Genomic DNA, 21,000 nt, shown 5'->3' on the forward strand with positions numbered 1-21,000 from the left:
CTTTTCTGGCTTTAACGGGGGTTTTCAATTACAAGAAGCCTAAGTTAGTTGTACCCAGTGTTGAAATACGGAGAGTGCATATAAGGGTATGTGTGATCCAGAGAAACACTTGGTTTAAAACTCTGGTGGTGTTTTGCATGAGGTATGGGCATACTAGGAACCATTCTGAAAGACAATTTCGGAAAACTATTGCCATTGTCCTATTTTTTTTTAGTTTATGAAAAATTATCAGAACTTCTAAGTATCTGTATTTCTTCTTTCCAGGAATGTTGTCATAACTATTAAAGGGCATAATGCAGAATCCTTTAACTTTTTCTGCAGGTATAGTATATTTTCTATACTTTTTTTGAGAAATTAGATGCTTGTGATTCAAAATGTGGAAGAAATATCATAGAATCATTAATAAATCACTGTATAAGTCTTGCCTACTATTCTACCCTAATATGGTTAAAAAAAAAAGAAGCTGTTATACTGCAGCATTTATCACTTTAAACAATTGCAATAGCTAAGATTGTTTTCTTCTTTAGGACATTGCTAATTACTGTTACCATCTATAGTTGAAACTTGAAATATGTAAATCTGCTCTTGTTTGATTCAGCAGAATTAAGTGTTCAGGGTTTATTACAATTTTATCCTCATATATTTGAAAATCATTGTAATATTTGACCCCCATATAATTGGGGGTCAAATCTATTTGCAAGTTACTCTACAAGACTAGCACAAACAAGAAAATAAGTTTTTTCTAAATATAAACTTAGATTTTTAGATTTTAAGTGCCTTTTCTCCAGCATTCCTATTCTTACTAACATTTTTTGTGTTTAACTATATTTCTTCTATGTTTTGTCTCTTCAGAAGTCATCTTTTGTTGATTTTAGTTTTTAGTAGGGTTAACGTCTTGAATTTTGCCCTCTGTTATTAGTAAGGGTATTTGTACTGCAACTGTGTATTCCCAAGCCTCTAAATGTGCAGGCGTAACTTTAATGTCCTTTACCTTTTGATCTGTGTCACAATGCTAATGTTTAAATATGATTTTTAACTTGAATGTCATTTTTAATGATACTTCTTAAATGTGAGTGAATGTTTGATGGATATGACATAAGCTCTAATGGTCCTTTCAGAACCGTTGCAGGTTGTCAGTTAAGTTTCCACTGTTAGTACTTACGTTAATTAAGAAAAGCACTATATATTACTTAACTTGAAGCGTTGAGCTTTTACTGTCATGTAAGTTTATACTTTACCTGTTTTGTGAAGACTGAGTATTTTTATGATACTGTAATAATTCTGAGGAAGCTATTCCAGGAGCATGTCATGCAAATTGATCTTAGTTGATGAGTTCTGTGTCTAATAGGACTGTTCTTTCAAGGGAGACAGTACTTACTGTTGTGTAAAGCTATCCACCCTGCAGTGTGCTCTACATCCATATGCTTATGACTGAAATACTTAATTCTAATACTTAAAAGCCTTATTAAGTAACAGGAATTTGACCACTGTTGTAGTCAAACTGAGTATGTTGTCTTTATGTTAAAGCCATTTCTGAATAACAGGAGGAAAACAGATTGTGAAGCTGTTTGCAAATTTGAAACCGAAGAATCACTTGCTTTGAGATTTTTTGGAAGACTTTTTTTTTTCCCCCCAAACAAAAATCCATTCCAGTTGGTATCCTGTTATCAACTTGCACCCAGAGTGAATTGTAAGAGCCATGTTGTAAACTTCGGAAATGAAGGTTCATGTTAGAAATCATAACCAGATCCTGACCAAGAGCTTTATCAGTGTGAAAACGTGATATTCTACAAATATACTAGTCTCAGTATATTCTTTTGTATTATTTTATTATCACTCCTTTTTGTCCTCATATCAAACATCACTTTTGTTTCTTAAATGTGTTATGGCACTTCGAAAATGTTGAGGCTATTAGCCATTTATAATGATTTATGTACAACTATAACATTGGTACATTTCTTACAAATAAAAGGTTTGAAAATAAATGGTATTGGAAGTAGAACCTATCCATCAGTTACATTCAGTATAGCATTTTTGTCGGTCTTTCTATACTTTGAAAGTGCCTGTTATTTTCAGTTGAGTATGGAAGTAATGGTTAGTGCAAGTTCTTTGAGTGACAACATAAACCCTTCACTGCTACCATTTGTCATGTACTAGCAAAAGTTCTGTAATTTGATACATACTCCTTCAGGGCATCTATATTTTTCTCAATTTAAAATATTTTATAAGAAAGGTGATTATCATTTATGTAACAAGCAATTGTAACTCCATGTTCAAACACATGCACTTTTCTGAATAATGATAAATATTCAACTTCTAAGATTTTAATTTTTTCCTAGGAATTATGAAATTATCATTGAAGCATCATATTCTGTCATTCACACTCATGTTAATATTTGCTGTTGAGCAAATGCTGGGTTTTTTTATAGTGCTCCATAATGACATAAAATACCAGTGTGCCTTAGAGAACTGAAATACCTTTAGATGAGTGGCACTGTCAGATTTATAAAATGTTTTTGTTAAACGACTCTAACATGAAAAAGTTGTGTATCTTATATAATTATTGTGCAAAATATAAGGCTGTCCTGGTTTATCTAGGAATTTGTTTAATACTTTTTTGTCTTTTTTAAATATACATTGAAAAAGTATATCACAGGCTGAAATCATAGTTTTGCTCCTTGGGTATGTTTATTTTAATTTTTTAAAAAACCATATAGTTTTTTAAAAAGTCATTGTATAGTTTAGTACATTTTGTATCCATGTTAGTATGGTCATTTGGTGTTGGGAGATCTCAAACTTCAATTAGCCATGTAAATGTGTTTCTTAGCATCAACTCTCACTTTGCTGGAACCCCTGCTGCCTTTATATCATTAACATAAATGCAGGTGCAAATAGCATTTATGTACTTTGATAGAAAGCAGTTGGAGACATTTCACTGTGGGACACGACACTTTCAGATTGTGTACATCTGTTCAAATAATATATCCAAGCCAGGGACATGAATGGAAGGATAAAAACATCTGCCCCTGAGACGATTTGCCATACAGCAGATGCTTACATCTTTATTTATGCAGATGGTTTGTGTGATGAGCTGAGCAATGATGAAAGCAAAAAAGTTTGACAAAGATTTCAGGGTATTGCTTAGGATGGGAAAATATGTTGGTAACAGTGCTTCGTTTTCAGATGTCTACCAAAAGAACAACATCTGTTGTAAATGCCGATGTTTTTAGTAACATGGACCTGTTATTTGGGACATTAACTAGATTAACACAAAATCAGTAATGGATTTTTTTTTTTCTTTTTTCGATTTCTTGCACAAAAATTGTACTGCAGTTATAGAAGATACCGAATAGTTTAATAGAAGTAATTACTTTTAACAGGAAGGCTCAGCCGCTTTGCTTCAAGATATTCTCAAGTTTATACCAAACATTGAATTGACTAAAAAGTTTGCAAAGGGAGAATATTTTGAAATAATAACATAACTCGTCGTGAAGTTGTTCAGAGGTTGTGTGCAGTGCTGTAAAAGATTTCACGGCTTCAGGGATTTTTCAATAGAAGCCGTATTTAGCGTTACAAAATTACTAGACAAGTGTTTTAGCCTTTCTGTTGTTTGAAAATTACTGTGGGGTAGTCGACGTGAGTCGCAGATCTAAACTGAGCTGGCGCTTAAAAGAAGGAACAGCAAGTGCCCCAGTGTGGCCTTCCCCGCTGTAGCGAGGCTTGCCCGGCTCCGGCGGTGGCCGGAGGCAGCGGTGACGGGCGCCCGACTCCCCCTGCTGGACTCTGCACCGAGGGGCTCCTTTGTCTGCCGGCGCACGCCAGATACACGTGAATTTAATTAGAAACGTACTGATATTTCGGCACACGGCAAGTTAAGGATATCATCTTTGGCCTACATTCCTGTTGACTGCATTCCTGTTTTCATTCCCTCGTATGCTGGCACCCATTACAAGTGTCTGCTGATATATTATCACTTACCAGCAGTGTCTTCTTCAATCAGTTCCTTTACAGCACATCCAGTACCTTTTTGTGAGAACTGGTGCTGCCTTTAAACAATACAGTGGCCAATATGGGCAAGCTTAGCAATGTCAATAAGCATTGCAAATTATTGTAATTATGCACAGGGGGGAAAAAGCATTCAGATACTGTAAATTAAATTATTTTCTGCTACATCCTACTGCCAGAAAGGACTAGCTATGTTCAGGATCAGCATCAAGTGATAATTTTATATATTCTGAAAACTACTGTCTTCCTAGCCAGGGCCATTGTCTTTCTGAAGATGTTTTAGTTTTCCTGTGGTTTACAGGTCTGTGTCTGTCTTTGAAAAAATATACATATCTATTTGAAGTACTGTGGAGATCCTCTAATCTTTATTTTTGTTTTAATCCTTAGTGGAATTGACTACAGGTGGCAATGTTTTGCATATCTCAGCCAGAGCTGTGGAGTCTTTTTCTGAAGAAATTTGGGTCATGAAGAAAGAAAAGGGGGGACAGAGAGAGCAAATAAAAATCCTGGATAGAGATTCCCTATTCAAAAGTTAGATCACTTAGGTCATTTTCAAAAGAAATGAGCTACTTACAAAATCCCTCAGAAAATACTCTCCAACTGTCATCTAAGTTTAACAATGTGTTCTGGCCCTTTCTTTGGGGAATGATAAATGCTGTGTATAGTTCATACAGGAAGACACAAAATAGGCCAGGCCAAGTCTGGCAGTCTTCTGATCCTCCGTTCATCTTTAATGAGGGAGCACTTTCTGAGGTTTGTAGTACAGAAGTCACCATACAGGTGCTTTTAATGCCTCAACTAAAAGATTTTGCTCTGTTGAGCCAAGGTGGTGAATTAATTGCTTATTATTTCTTGCATATGGGCTCTGTTCAGAAAGAGGTGCTCTGGTCATCACAAAAAAAAGTGATACTCTATAAAAGGACTAACAATTTTGCTGTTCTGTTGTGCTCTCTATTTGCACAGCAGTATTTGCAAAAAATAAATTTTGGGAGTAAGAGGCATAATTCCCTTACTGCAATCAGATGTATGTGTTTTCTGTCCCATAGAGGGAATGGAGGAGTGTTGAACTCTCAGTAAGACGAAGATAGATTCTGTTCTCAGCTTGTTTGAAAGGGGAGCAAGAATCTAGTCAGAAAATACTTCACGATTTATTCATAAAATGGTTCTACTTGACCTTTTTGTGCTGCATAGTTTCTGAAGAATTTTGCCTTCATTTTTGTAGCAGACCTGGTCATCGTTTCCTGCACTTAAGGAAAAAATAACTCTATTAATTACCACTTACGTTAGAAATATCAAGATTTTGTCCAGGTTGATGTGATCTTGATAGTCCTTTTAAAAAGGACTTTACATTGATATCGACTTTACAGTGAATGAATTACTGTTTAGGTCCATATCTTTCTTGAAGCTCGCTAAAAGAAATTTCAACTGGCAGTTCTCCCAGAAAATAATTTTTAAAAATGCAATTACAGTCTTTTCTTTTGAATCTTCTGTTTGTCCCCACCTTCTAAAGTATCATATTCACAATGCCATTGAAGGTTTATGAGTTATGAGTTTATGACCAGTGCTTGCATCACCTCCCTTCAGCTATTTTCTGAACAATTAGTTCCCCCAAGTGGCTGCGTCACTGAAGCCTTGCTTTGCAAATCTCCAGGGATGGTATCCTCTGTGGAACAGAATGACTGGGCAAAACCGACAAAGGTAAACCACTGGATTTGCAGCGCTACCAAAATAATTTGCTTTCTACTCAACTGAGTCCAGTCGGAGCAGCATGGTTTCTAGACAATGCCCACTTGAAGTTTGACATGGTTGGCTGCTGAAACTAGTAGAGGCATATAGAAGCTGAAACATACTGTCTTTGATGATGTATGTAACAGTCTCTCTCAGACAGAAATTCCATGCTTAAACAGAAAAGAACCAGTGTTTTAATCTTTAATAGTGATTTGTGTGGTTGCAGAGGCCAGGCACCATCTCGAGCCCATAGATTTATCTGCATAAACCTTATTCCCAAGTTCTCTTATTACCATAGTGAGAAAAATCTGTGTGAGATTTCTTCAGCTGTAAAGGTTGAAAAAGTTATTAATAATTACAAATGCTTTATGTCTAGCTCTCTTTATGTCAGTTTTCATTTCTTGATATGAAAATATTTTGATCTGCTTAAAGCCTATTAATTATGTTAATATGAAATGAGTAGCTTATAACTTGAAAGGCTGTGCCTTCAAAAAAATGGAAAGCTTTTAAAGTTCACAAACACTGCATGAAGGTGTTAAGAAAACGTGTGGATCTGTTAATAAATGTATTTTAAATTCATTGCAAAAGAGTGTTTAAAAATCTCTTACGTGTATATGTTCCGACTTTTAGGAAAGGCTTCCAAGACTTTCTTCCTTTATACAGTGGCACAGAAATGGCTTTTTTTTTTAGGAGGTTGTGTAAGCCTTGCATTGCCCACATTTTATATAAGATGTTGCTTTTGAATATTCATTTACCCTAATGTGGCTAATACATTTGATATTACAACTCAAAAAGGTTACCTCAAAGCTGTTGGCCACTTGTTATTCCCTACAGAAATAGGATTTCATACATATTTGAAAAGTTACTTGTGTTGGGACAATACAGAGATATGTGAAATCTAAATCTATGAGAAATCCAAAATGATGTCTTAGATTATTATTGTTGCTAATGCTGATTAATAGATTATCTAGATGCATTGGTTTCTTGATGTGTTAACTTTTGTTTAACAGATCTGCTTTTGCATGGGTATTGTTTTGTGTTACACTTTTCTCTGAGGACAGAGATACTGGAGCCAAGATGCTGGCGAGATTGTATTGGCAGAAAGAAGCCTTAATTGCAGTCAGAAACCTTAAATAGAATCATAGAATCATAGAATCATAGAATAGTTTGCGTTGGAAGGGACCTTTAAAGGTCATCTAGTCCAACCCTCCTGCAATGAGCAGGGACATTCTTCAACTAGATCAGGTTGCTCAGAGCCCCGTCCAACCTGACCTTGAATGTTCCCAGGGAGGGGCATCTACCACCTCTCTAGGCAACCTGTTCCAGTGTTTCACCACCCTCACTGTAAACAATTTCTTCCTTATATCTAGTCTAAATCTACCCTCTTTTAGTTTAAAACCACTCCCCCTTGTCCTGTCACAACAGGCCCTGTTAAAAAGTCTGTCTCCGTCTTTCTTATGGGCCCCCTTTAAGTACTGAAAGGCTGCAATAAGGTCTCCCCGGAGCCTTCTCTTCTCCAGGCTGAACAGCCCCAACTCTCTCAGCCTTTCCTCATAGGAGAGGCGTTCCATCCCTCTGATCATTTTTGTGGCCCTCCTCTGGACCTGCTCCAACAGGTCCATGTCTTTCTTGTGTTGAGGGCTCCAGAGCTGGACGCAGTACTGCAGGTGGGGGTCTCACCAGAGCAGAGTAGAGGGGCAGAATCACCTCCCTCGACCTGCTGGCCACACTTCTTGTGATGCAGCCCAGGATACAGTTGGCTTTCTGGGCTGTGAGTGCACATTGCCGGCTCATGTTGAGCTTTTAATCCACCGGTACCCCCAAGTCCTTCTTGGCAGGGTTGCTCTCAATCCCTCCATCCCCCAGCCTGTGTTGATACCGGCGGTATCTTACACTTGGCCTTGTTGAACCTCATGAGGTTCACATGGGTCCACTTCTTGAGCTTGTCCAGGTCCCTCTGAATGGCATCCCATCCCTCAGGTGTGTCAGCTACACCACTCAGCTTGGTGTCATCTGCAAATTTGCTGAGGGTGCACTCAACCCCACTGTCTTTGTCACTGATGAAGATATTAAACAGTACTGGTCCCGATACGGACCCTGAGGGACACCACTCGTCACTGATCTCCATCTGGACATTGAGCCGTTGACCACTACTCTCTGGATTCGACCATCCTGCCAGTTCTTTATCCACTGAATAGTCCATCTATCAAATCTATATCTCTCCAAATCGGAGAGAAGGATGTTGTGGGAGGACCGTGTCAAAGGCCTTAATGAAGTCCAGATAGATGACAGTATGATAATGAAGCAACTCCTATGTATATTTTCAAAGAACAGAGGAAAGCAATTCTGGAAATTGAGAAAATGGTGTTACCTAACAGTAGAGATTATTAATATTTTTTTCTCCATCCTTTTTTTTCTTTTTTTTTGCATAAGTTATGTTAGATGCTAATTTTCTGAAAAGTAGATCTGTATAAGCTTTCGCATATATCAATTTATGGTTGATAGTGCAATAAGGATGTTTGGGGAACAAAAGAGAGTGAATTAGACAGAAAACTGAAGAACTTCCCCAGATATGAACTGTGTACCCATGATCTTGGATTACTGTATGAGTTCTCTCTCCAAAATGACTGTTCATGCCAAAAGTAGTTTTAGCTTATTCCCACACTGAAAAATGTTGCTAGAAATTTTAAGGTTGAACGTCTGCCTTAATGGAGTCCGGTTAATGTCGAAAAAACATTTTTATTTTGTAACTTTGTTGTTGTAATGCTCTCTTCTGCTAAGAAGAGTCTTTTGGAGACTATTTAAGGAATCCAGGAAGTATCCCACTGCTCGCAGAATTTCTTGAAATGCACTGTAATCCTAATCCCGTAAGATAATAAACTTGCACAGACTTTAAAGCAAAGACGACCTTTCTAAATGATAAAATGCTTAGTGCACAACTAGCAAATCACATTGATGCTCAAGTCAGAATTTATTATATATAGCTTTAAAGAGGTCTAATATTCCCTTTTAGAATTCTAACAAACTATTTTGATCCTGTTCCTCGTGTGGTATACCAGAACACATTTTCTAAGCATATTTGTACATTATGTATCTTAGTGTTTGTGTGAATGATGTATTGTGATTTTCCAGTGTTGCATCAGAATACTTCGTTATGTTGTTTATTTTTCTAATCTATTTTAAATTACACAAAAGGACTCCTATGTAGACAGAATTATATTACTCATAAAAAAATGAAGTACTAAAAAGGTAAGAAATAGAAGATATGAGGTTATCCCTGTAGCTTAAATGCTTCTCCTTTCCAAATCACATGCAATAGTAATGTTTGTTACCCATCTCAAGTCTGCGTTTAACTCCTATATCCTACCCTGGCTCTTTGGCCTAGACACTTTTCCAAGTCTCATTTCTAGTTCTCTTGTTCTTTTCCTGCTTGCCCTGTATATATCCTAGTTTCTCTTCCACTGTCAGCTCAGCAGTTGAGAGATAAGGAGAGGCCATTTTCTTGTTCCAGCTTGGGTGTTGTACCTAAAGCTATAGTTTTAGGAAAAATCCAGCCCAGCCTGAAGCAGGAGCACGTTCAATAGAATATAAATCATTGGGAAAATTAGCTGCTTAAAGTATCTATTGAACACATGCCAAGAGCTTACAACTTTGCCAGATTTGGGCAGCTTTTCACAGACAAGAGAGACATTGCTGGGTCAAATATCAAGGTCTTTGTCTAATACACAGATGTGTTACTAGATTCTTCTTTTTTTTTTTTTTTAATGTAGGCATGACTGGCATGTTCTTTGAAATTAATTTTAGAAAATTATCTGAGGCAAATACCCAGTACAGAACATTCCACCCAAATAGTTATTATTAGGCAAAGACAGAAACAACTGCAAATTAATTGTTGCAAGGTATAGAGTTTGGCACTCCTGATTTGTAGGCTTTTTACCAACCTTACTTCGTATAGGTGTGTGGCAAAACTAGTTTTGAACATAGAAGGCCAAATTCTATTTCCTAGAATATCTGCAGTTCCTCTGATTTATGTGCGATTACAGAAAGTGTAGGTCAGCATAGAATTTAGCCCCCGTATTTAAAAGCCTTATTAAAGCTACTGAACCTTCATTTTTCTGAGCTTTTTGTTTTGGTGCTGTTGACTGTCTGCCATGACACTGAAGCTAAAGCATCCCATCTGTTTACCACATTAACCAGCTTTACTCAATTATTGAGCTATCACCTTGCATTTGGCGTGTAATATATTAGATTTTAAAACATTTTTTGAGGACAGAAAAATGGCAAAGAGCAAGAAGCAGTAGCTTTCTTAATGCATTAATTGGAAGTAAATGTTTTATATTGTTGTTTTATATTGTCTTTTTCTGGGTTTTGTTGGTTTTGGGGGTTGTTTGGGGTTTTTTTGTCCTGGGATCTATTTATAACTGACTGAAGCACTTTTGCAGGTGGTGTTTTTTTGCATGCTAATCCTGCAGAGAAACATTGTGTCCAACAAAGTATGCTGGGTCAGCAAAACCAAGAAACTTGTGCTGGAAAGACAGTATCCACAGGTATTTAGTGTGTATGGAGATTTGGCAAAATGAATGATTAACTATCATTGACAGAAATAAATCTAGTCTTGTCTGTTAGAAAGTTGTGCATTTTTTTCTTTCCCATAGAACAGATATTCTTCCTTTCAAAGTCAGCAAAAGACTTGGCAACATAAACATGTATTTAATAAAATAGTTCATTAATCTTTTTCATCTGTATTCTGCCTTTCAAAACAAGATGATCTTTTTTTGTGGTATTTTCCGTCACTTGTCCAGTCATACACAAGTTAAATACATACCTCCACAAGTGAGGTGATCCTACAAGGATTATTTAAAAAAATAACGCTATTACACAGTGGTTTCTGGCATGTTGGTGGTTTATTTTAATGTTCAAAATGGACCAGATTAGTGGGGAAAATTAAATTTCTTCTGATGCTTTCTACAGTGTCTGAGTCCACCAATGTTACGTGCTTTACGTAGAGAACACAGTGAAGGAGGTATAAAAAGAAGGCAGAACAGACTGGAGTAGACCAGACTTGAATGACTTAGGAAGGAAGGGGAACCATGAATGAACAGCAGCCCCGTGGAAGACTTTGTTTCTTCCAGAGGACTCTTCCCAGCATGGCTATATCAGAGACTTTGATGCGTCACTGATTTTTTTTATTGGTGTGTCACTGTCCAGTCCTATACAATTTTAAAGGTTATTTAGAAGGGGTGAAAGCTTATGACATCCTGCAAGTTTCTCAGTGATTTGAGAGTGATTTGATACTTGCAGGTACTAGCATGGTAACCATTAATCTTTTAACAGAGACTTTTAAAGTAAATGGATTTAATTGCATTTGATTTAGCCTTGTGCTTAATTATTAAAAAGTGTCTACCTGTTGCCCCAACTCCATGCCTATTTTAAAGACTGAGAACACAGCAGTTAAAAATGAGCTTCACGTCTTTCAGATATTAAATCTAATTTGTTCTTAATTAAAATTTTAGAGAAAGTATAAAAATTGTTGCCTTCCAGAGAAGCACCTGTAGACTGACTCGTAGAAAAAATGTTGTCTAAAACCAAGGGCCGTCCTCAAAAATGCCATTGCAGAGCCTCCCTTTAACTGAAAATTCCCCTTCTTAGATGCAAGACTTCATGGTTTTATATAGGCATGAAAGCTTTTCCTCAGGTCACAACTGACAAGTCAAAATGAGTCCTTTGAATCAGAGACAGAAATAATTTGGAAGACGGTGTGGAATAGAAGTGGAAGGATGCGTATTAAGATTTCAAGTGGCCTTCTGGTAGCCAGAGCATATTCAAGTCCTTCAGTGTCAGGGTGGCGGAGACATGAGTTACTGTAGCGATCACTGTGCAAAGGAAATTGTTGAAACTTTTCGCCGAGTATAAGTGGAAAAAGTAGTTTTGGTCACTGATGATACTTGCACACTCTGCGGGGGGTCAGTAGGACCTCCGGTCTGTGAATTGACTGGTTGCTTTTTCCTTATCCAAGATGCTAAATAGTCTTCCACCAGTTCTTGCAATTAGCTTCCCCAGTCCACAAGCAAAATCTTAACTGAGTCTGAAGGATCATCAGATAGCTAGTCTGCATCTAGCCCATCTCTATATTTAGACGCTGGCTAAGCTGCTTAACTACAGCAGCTGTGTTGGGTGAGAGGGAGATAGAGTTGGGTATCCGTTGCTTACCAGAGGCACTGCGATGATATTTCTGCACTAAACTGTAATGTAAACTTGGGGGAAAAAAAAGAGAAAAAAAATTGTAGTGAAGGCTGATACCAAATATAGCTTGCCTGGAAGATGTGTTTATGATAAAATTACGCTAGTTGGAAGAAGAACATTTGCATAAAAATCCCTTCTCAAACAGTTATATCAATGCTTAGTATTGTATTAACTGTATAAGAAGAATATTGATCTAAACAGACCTTGTTTCAAAGAGCATTTTGTGGTTGATATTCATGAAGGTCTTGGCTTCTAGAATGATACTTTCATGTGGAATGCTGAGAAAATATGTGGAGAGGCTTTCTTTAAAGCAAAGTGATTTTACTGCCTAATTTTGCAACAGGCAAGTCGATGTATTTGAGAAGCATATGCTTGTTTTTAAAGCTGGTGTCATGCGTTATTTCTACAAATATTTCCTCCTAACCTCAAATTAATCTCTCTTTTGTGGGGCTTTGGCTGCCATCTGTGCACTTTTGTAGAGGTGGCATGTCCACAGCAAAAACGCCGTCTTTTCCTGAACTCACGTCATTTGCTACCATTGGTTGGAGAGCGGGTGCCTTATAACTTGGAGTGTAAAGTAGCACAGGTTACAGTCTGCTGGAGTGCTGGCTTTCCTAAAAAGTTTATGCAAATCAATGAAGGAGATTTTGAAATAAAAAGGGAGAGGTACAAGCCAAACGTGAGAGAGAATGGAAACTACTTCGTGTTGAATATTGTGGCAAGCTGAATAACTGCTGATTTGGAAAAAGTCGTTAATGTCAGTATATGGCAAGCATAATCTGGAAAAATAAGAGCGCACTCTGTCCCCTAAAAGAAACATACACTTGTTCTGTCATCTACTGTATTTAAGCTGTACAATTTGACCTGTAACTAGTATTGAAGTTCAGGGCTAGTTTGGTTAATGATTACAATACTTTACATCATTTTATTGTACTTCTTAGAAGCTCTTAAAAGTGTTTCCTCAAAAGCAGCAACAAGAAGATACCCTGCAGGAAACAAAAAATAATCTGAGTACTATTAGCAATCTTAGCAGTTGAAAAGATAAAGGTTTCTATATATTTAGCGATTGTAGACTGGCAAAAGTGGAAGTTCTTAGTGAGAAATAGTACATGCTCCTAGCTTTTGGAAAATAAAAAGGGCTGTAGGGAATACGATGTTTCTGTTTTTTCCAGGTTGTACAAACTCTGTAGGCCTGAACATATCCCTGCGTATAGGGATGTCTTTATATTTGTGCAGGATTTCCATATGTACAGTAGTCCAGTCTGCACAGAATATCTAGAAATTCTGGACATCTCTACAGACATTGAGCAGAAAGAAAGTTATGTTGGTGTCCAGTAGTTTCACTTAATTGGAAGATCAAGAAGGTGCATAATAGACTTGGGGTTTGATGCTGTAGATGGCAGTAAAAGGATCAAAGGTCTATGCCCTGCATAGTTATTGCTCTATGAACCTGCTGTAGGTCAAAGAGTTTTGAGAAGCATTAGACCTACTATGTATGAACTGTACAGTTTATATGTGATTGCTCAGTGAATCTAGCATGTCCTGAAGGCAGTGGATTTACTGCACATGTGCATACGTGCATACCATGAGTATGCACGTATATCTGTCCAGGAGTTCTGGTCATGAAAGATGATAGCTCTGTAACTTACAGTGCATGTTGCAAAGTGCATGACATCTGAGAAGAACATCCAGGATCAAGATAAACTTACTGGAGTTTCCAGTATTGGTAGTAATTCACAGTTACCTCTTTAAGTGCATAACCATGTATAAATGCATTTGTAATAGAAGGCTTTAAACTGGTAAGGAATGGAAACTTCCCTATGGAATTACCTAACTGCAGTATTTCAAGGTCCCAGCATTTACTTTTACATATTCTATTCAAATGTGATCCCTCTCTTGAAATGGATTTTTCTTACATTGTTACCTTCCCAGATTGCCTTTCTGCTTGGGATCTTTGTAGCTGAATTTTCAGTGGTTGAGATTGTTGGGAATTTTTTTTTTTTTTTTTTTCAGGAAACCTACCCCAGTTTTTGAGAAGTGGAAGCATCAGTAGTTGAATTTGGGAGTGGGTAATGAGGCTGTTATATGAAATGGTAGTGGTACAATTAACTATATATCAAATCCTTTTTTATGGAGTGTCTGAAAGGTCAACATATATCTCTGCTGCGCAATGCAGATTATATCTTACACATTTTACCTTTTTCCTTTTATTTGTTTTAGTTAATTATCCTCACATTCTTCTTTACTAAAAATGTTTGCGACATTTACCAACAGAAGTAGAAACACGAAGGAACTGTGATATAACCTTGATGAATTGCATCTTTCAAGAAAATATTTGGATAACTTACTACAGTAGTTCTATTGTGCATTAAAGGCACATAAGCAATGTGTGTGATAGGGTATTTAACAATGGTACATCTTCTCACAAGTCCTCTTTGATTTTATTACACATTATTTGCATGTTTTATAGCAGTAATTTTTTAAAGACTTCATCAGGTAAGCTTTGGTCTGTATCTGATAAAACACACAAATTCTAAATGTTACAGAAACTCTGAAAGATAGCATGACTCTGGTTGAGAGATGTGATCAGAGCAGGTGCTCAGAAAAGTTCTGCATCATGGAGTTTAAATCCTTTCCTTGTTAATTCTTCCAGCTGAATATGGCTAGTATGCTAGTACAGCTTTTCCAGGGCAGAAGAGGCTTATAAGTGTATTTGTTCTGAAATGCCATGTAGTTTCTAACCTAGAATGAAACATCCATTTAAGATTAAATTAAGAGGGGGTTTTTTTGCATATCTATATTCAAGTACATTGCTTCAGGGAGTATTTTTGTTTTGTCCATGAAACTTTTGCAATTCTAAACTTAATTTAGTGGTTATTTAAATACCTAAATATTTTTAATAGGTTTGTGTGTAATAGTATCCTTTGTAAGCAGTTTTATTTTCAATACAGTAATTTTTAAAAAAGAAACACTATATATTATATTACATCTTTGTTATGTTATTATTACAGATAGACACAAATCCCCTTCGGCTATAATACAAAGTTTTCAGAAGAAAAGTCAGTTTAGGACCATTGCTCCAAAAATGGTACCAAAAATTTTAACATCTGGAGTGGTTTCCTGTCTTCAGTCATCTTTGCCTGAGCAAAATACACCGATTTCAGCTGCAGGTTCTAAACCGCTGGTGGTACCAACTCAGAACTATGCTGTCATGCAGGTGGCTGGTCGTGAAGGAACTTTTTCTCTGTTGGCTGTGCCATATGTTGCTCCTGCCCTAACACAGCAAGTCCAGCAGTCAAACATGGCCCCTTCTGAAAACCTAAAGCTGCCTATCCCTAGGTACCAATCTGTAAGAAATAAATTGCTGAGTGACAAAAAACCGGCACAAATCTCTGTTTTGGGTGCACATAACAAGATTCCTACCAAAGCATCAATCTCATCACAGACTTCCCCCATGACTAGCTTCACTGAAGACTGTGCTGAAACTCATTCTAGTTCAGGTTCAACTGAGCAAGTGATGCTAACAGACCGTGACTCAGCTGAAATTACAGTTGCCACATTAGTAAATAAAAGCAATTGTGTGGAATCTGGATCTCCTGTAGTGAAACTAAGAACTGAAATTGCTAACGGTAATGTTTCTGGACCATCTGTAGTTAAAGACTCTTTATCCAAGGCGGCAAGTACAATTAATCCCATGAAACTAAGTCTACGCTCTGTGAAGACAGCATCTGAAACCACAAGAGTGTCATTCATAACGTCTGAGAAACTAAAGGAAAAACTCACAAATTCTGCAAGTTCTGTTGCTGTTCTGTCACCAGCAGTTTTTGGCAGTACAATACAGATGACTCCATCAGCACCAAAAGGAAAACTTCCTATTTTGCCTTACTCAAGGATGAAAAATTCAGTGTTCTGTAAACCTAAGCAGAACACTAATGTTATGGATGTATCTGGTTCTTCACTAAGATCTGAATGTGAAAAGATACCAGCTTTGGCGAAAACCTTTCATGTTCCTACTAAAGCATCTGATAAGCGATCAGCTGTATCATTGACACAAGTCCCCAGACAAACCATTCGAGAAAATACCTTCTCTCCATCCAATAAAGTGGATGTCGACAGTCTTAAAAAATTGAACGGTGCAGCCTTTAGAAGAAGAGGCAGGAAAAGAAGAGCCTCAGATGATTTATTGGCTTTTCAGACCAAGCGAAGGAAATGCATCATTAATAAGTTTAGAGAAGGAAGAGAGAGGGTGAAAGCCGATCTTCAGCCATCTGAAGACAAAAAAGCAGAGGCAGTGAAAAAATACCGTACTATTAGACCAAAACCAGTGGTAGTTGTGCAGGCTTTTGCACCACTGACTTCTGCAGCAATAGTAGAGACGCCGTCTCCTGACCATTTAGATCAAGATATTTTTTTAAATAGTTCACTTCCCAACAAGTATTTAAGTTACAAGCATAGTGATGCTACATCAGCTAAATCGAGTGATTTAAGTAGAAATGCATGTTCAACCGTACCTAAGCCATCACATAAATGTCATGTTTGTAACCATATCTTCCAGTTTAAACACCATCTCCAGGACCATATGAACACACATACAAACAAACGACCTTACAGCTGTCGAATCTGCAGGAAAGCATATATTCACTCTGGAAGTCTGAGCACGCATATGAAACTTCATCACAACGAAGGCAAACCCAAAAAACTTGTGTGTTGTGAATTTTGTGCTAAAGTTTTTGGCCATGCAAAAGTGTATTTCGGTCACTTAAGAGAAGTGCATAGGGTTGTTATCAGCACAGAGCCCTCTACTAGCGAGCAACAGCTGCAAGATGCTTTAAAGAAGAGAGACACGAATATAAAAGAAGCAGAAGCAGCAACAGAGAGGTGAGTGTTTTCACTAATTAAATGCTAATAAAAATGGGATTTCAGGTTGTCAGTGGAAGTTCATAAACATCACCTTTATGAAAATTGTTGCTTTTTCCTCATCTTTTTTTCCCCCAAAGTGAGATTCCTAAAGGTTTAAATATTTTGTTAAGGAATCTAGTAAATCCATTAGACCATCCGGTATATTTTAGCTGATTATTGAATATAAATTATTACTGACACTTGAATATCCAAAGTAATTTTGCGTATGTTCTAGTAATACCCAATATACTGCCAGTGGAGCTATTTTGATCAGTTGATTTCTCATGGCTAATGCTTTTCTGTTAATCTGCGCTGTCTTCTGTGTTCTGCCCATTTTGGGTTTTCCCCAGAAGATAAGTGAACCAACTGGAATAAGTGCAAGGCAATTCATATTTCAGTATTAGCTTGTAGTTTGTTTACCCTTTTGAGTATCATTATCCCATTTCCTTTTCTGGAGTTCCCTGAGCTAATCCGTCTTGTGTGTTGATTACTGCTGCTCTTGTGATCGCTTAGCCAAGTAGAAGAGTTAACATTTACCATATTAAGACGGATAGAACATTCTTTTACCTCTGCATTATGATTTTGAGGTGAAATTTCTTGACACAGTATAAATGTTGGCTTTTTCGTTTATTCCACTGTACATTTACTTTCATTGAAGTACACTTTAATAAGCTCAGGGCTTTAACCTGACGCCTCACTACGACACTACGGTTCAATTTCACACGTTTTGCTGTGCATAGCTCTGCTCTCTGGGGCATCAGAAATTTTTGAGGTACTGAACCGAAGAAACATCAGCACTTTTCTTTCAACCTTACTAGCCTTTGTACAATGAATCATTTAGTTTATCTATTTTGTTGGGTGATATGTCTAATGTATATAAATACACAGTACTACGTGGTCCTTTTCGTAGGCATTGTGAGAAGGTTTCTGTGGAGGTCATCTTCTGATTGGCTTAACTTAAACCGGGACTTGCTAGCTCTGTGTGTATCTGTTTCCTTCATACTGCAGAGCTGTACTAAATCAATGAGAGGGGCTTGGTATTTAAACTTTTTTAAACTGTGTTACAAACTTTTAGGAAAAAAAAAAAAACCTTTGAAGTTTCATTGTTTCCACCTTGGAGTGGGAGGTGGTACATGTGGCTTTGCCTTAAATTGACCTTAGATCACTCAGTGTAAACAGGTTAGTTTCTCTTAGTAGTACGCTACACCTAATACTCATTTTCACTTTTCTAGCACAGAGCTAGAACTATTTGGATTGACCTCACTAAATTAGGAACTTAAAAAAAACTTTATTAACCTTTTATTAAAAGGTTAATGTTGTTAAAACATTATTTCTACCAAGGCTAATTTTGGAGGCAATTCTTAAACTCAGCAGTATTGAATAATATTTGGTTTTAGTTGTTTCCTAATCAGCCTTATTATTATTTTATTTCTCTTTTTTTTCTGTTCCAAATAAATTAGATACTGTAGCAACAGGGCCTGTTTTTAATTAAAAGAATGTTTCATGAACATCATCTCTTCTTGGAAGTTACACGGACAGAAATTGCCATCTCTAGTCTGTGCTTGGCTAATACTGAAATAGTTCGTATTTCCTTTTTTTAACAGGGGAAGTAAGTGCAATTTTGAGGACCTATTCCATAACCCAGGAGAAGTGAAATTACAGATCAAATGTGGTCGATGCCAGTTTGTTGCACAGTCTTTTGGTGAAATGAAGTTTCACTTACTGTGCTGTCATGGAGAAGAGATCCAGGGAAGAGTAAAGGAAGGGGTTTTGCAAGGAAACAGAGGAGCTAAGGGGGAACTGATCAAACATGCAACCCACTTCTGGAAACAACGCAATGAGAGAAGACATTTAGCAAAATGCAGTGCCTATGAGGAGGAGTTTTATACTTTTCCAAAACTGAAAAGACAGGTACACTTTCACCATCAAAATAATGTTGATCTGTTATGTAAAAGTGAACCGACTCAGTCAGGAAGTGGTGAAGCAGCCAAGGAGATGCAAAATGTAGGTTTTGGTACACCAAGCAAAAAAATAGAAATTTGGTCTAAAGCGGGCTATAACTGCATTTTATGCAAACAGTTATTTGGAAGAAAAGAGGATCTTTGTGATCATTGGCAGAGTCATCATAACTGTGAAGAGCCTTCCACTTTATGGACAATTTTTAGTTTGTTATCAAAACAAGGAATTATTGAACTTTCTAATAATAATGAATATTGAAGCTCAATTCTACAATGCTATGAAAAACATCAACTACCTTACCAAGTTGTTTATGTTTTTTTGCTGTGTTGCTAAACTAACTCAAGAGATGTATCACTTCAGAGGTTTGTTTGGTGGGTTTGCTGGGTTTTTTTTAAGTTATGCTAACCTTTATTTTGTTAAATAGAAAATGTATTTACCAATGTCATTCCAGATGGCTACACGCAAGCTCATTATGAAACACTGTTTTTAAAATTCACACTTAAGGAACTTTGCAGCAGCAAATACTCAATACTAATGGTTAACATCAAGGAAAAAGATTCTCAAGTTAAATTATACTGTACACACAGAAATAAATCAGTTTATATGAAGTACTCTCAATCTTGAATGAAATCACAAACCAGACTGAAAGGATAATTTCAGTCCCAACTATGCTTCCAGATTTTATGGTAAATACATATTTCCATGCAGTTCTCTGAATCATTTGAATGTGCATACATGCAGCCGGCATTCAGGAGCTTTATAATCTATAATTTAAGAGCTTTTAATTCTTTTTTTCTTGATTTCAGTGTCTTCAACCGTGTTCATTGCTTGCAGGTTTGTTATTGGTAGGTCTTTTAGATGTTATATTCTGTCCTGGTAACAGCAAGGATCTTTGGATTTTTCAAGTGAAAAATCTACATGTATTTTTTTGCCTGTAGCTCTTTGGGTTGAAGACGAGTTAGTTGCCACTCATGAAGATGGAACCCTCAAAGCTTGACTGTTTTATGAAAAAAAAACAAGTTTGTTTTAAAAATAGTAATCTGAGTTGGTTACTCCTGGGAAGTTTGACATTTTGCAATAGACTGCATGTTTCACAGTGAACTTTTAGCATATTCCTTGCACCTCCTGTGACAGCAGCACTACTGCTGCCAACACCGTTAGCACTCTGCCTTTAACACTCTTGGTATATAGCTTTTGTACCTCTGCAGTTGACCCAGTCTGTGGCTTTAAAGGGAAATTGTTCCTTCACTTCTAAGCGTATGGTACAGGTAATGAGGTTTTTTAATTTGTGTTGCCCGATCTACTGTACTAGAGGAATTGCATGCAGCGCCTTAACCTTCCAGCGTCAGGAGCCAGTAACAGTTACCTTACCAGGATGCAAAGCTGTAGCAGCCTGTAATGCAGGAATAGCGCATGCTGTGTCCCCTGCTACAGAGCAGGCACGGTAAGAGATCGTTTCAGCACATCTCCAAGTCAGTTCAGGCTGTAAGGAGATGGAGTTCTGGAGCTCAGTTTTGATGAAAAGATCATTGAACCATTGAATCTAGTTTGAAATTGGTGTTTAAACTGCTGTCACTGTAAGCCTTATGTACCTCTGAATTATTTTGGGAGCAATAATGGAGGCAGCATAAGAAGTCATTATATCACCGTTCAACAGAAGTCACAGCACATCAGAGGGCAAACTGAAAAATACACCAATACTGTCTCTACAGTACTACTCTATCCATTTCTTTTTGTGGTCAAACTGTAATTGAGGTATTGCAATGATGAAGGAGTCATTCCTAAAATGTTCTGGGTGGCTTCTCACCATTTTGCAAAAATTGTGGTGATGAGAACGTGAGAAGAGATCTAAAAATGTTGGGCTTTCTGAGTGGCATTCCAGAAAATGTTGCAGTATTTTGTGTATTTGTTTTGGTTTTAAACAGTAAAGGCAGTTTTGGTGAGCTAATAGTTTTGAATGTAATTTCTTCTTATATGGTGCTTTGCCCTGGAGTTGAACTGTAAGACTAAAGCCAAAAAAAAAAAAAGACAAAAGGAAAATGCTCATAGAACTGTACAGGTGCCTGGTAAGGTGGAAGAATCCCTGTGGATTTTCAAAACTTCCTTCCTACTATCTGTTGCTATAAATACATATTTGTGGTTGATTCTTTGCTTTCGTATATTACT

At 37.1% G+C, this 21,000-nt stretch overlaps 1 protein-coding gene across 1 annotated transcript; it reads left to right on the forward strand.

The window, feature by feature from the left end:
- Window positions 1-293: 293 nt before the first annotated feature.
- ZNF438 (zinc finger protein 438) lies at window positions 294-19,171 on the forward strand. Its single transcript, XM_009579731.1, has 4 exons — window positions 294-321; window positions 10,176-10,280; window positions 14,988-16,854; window positions 18,480-19,171. The coding sequence occupies exons 1-4, from the start codon at window positions 294-296 to the stop codon at window positions 19,090-19,092; spliced, it is 2,613 nt and encodes an 870-aa protein (XP_009578026.1). The 3' UTR covers window positions 19,093-19,171.
- Window positions 19,172-21,000: the final 1,829 nt, after the last annotated feature.

This window comes from Fulmarus glacialis, unplaced genomic scaffold, assembly GCF_000690835.1.
Source record: "Fulmarus glacialis isolate BGI_N327 unplaced genomic scaffold, ASM69083v1 scaffold13326, whole genome shotgun sequence".
In the NCBI taxonomy this organism is placed as follows: domain Eukaryota; kingdom Metazoa; phylum Chordata; class Aves; order Procellariiformes; family Procellariidae; genus Fulmarus; species Fulmarus glacialis.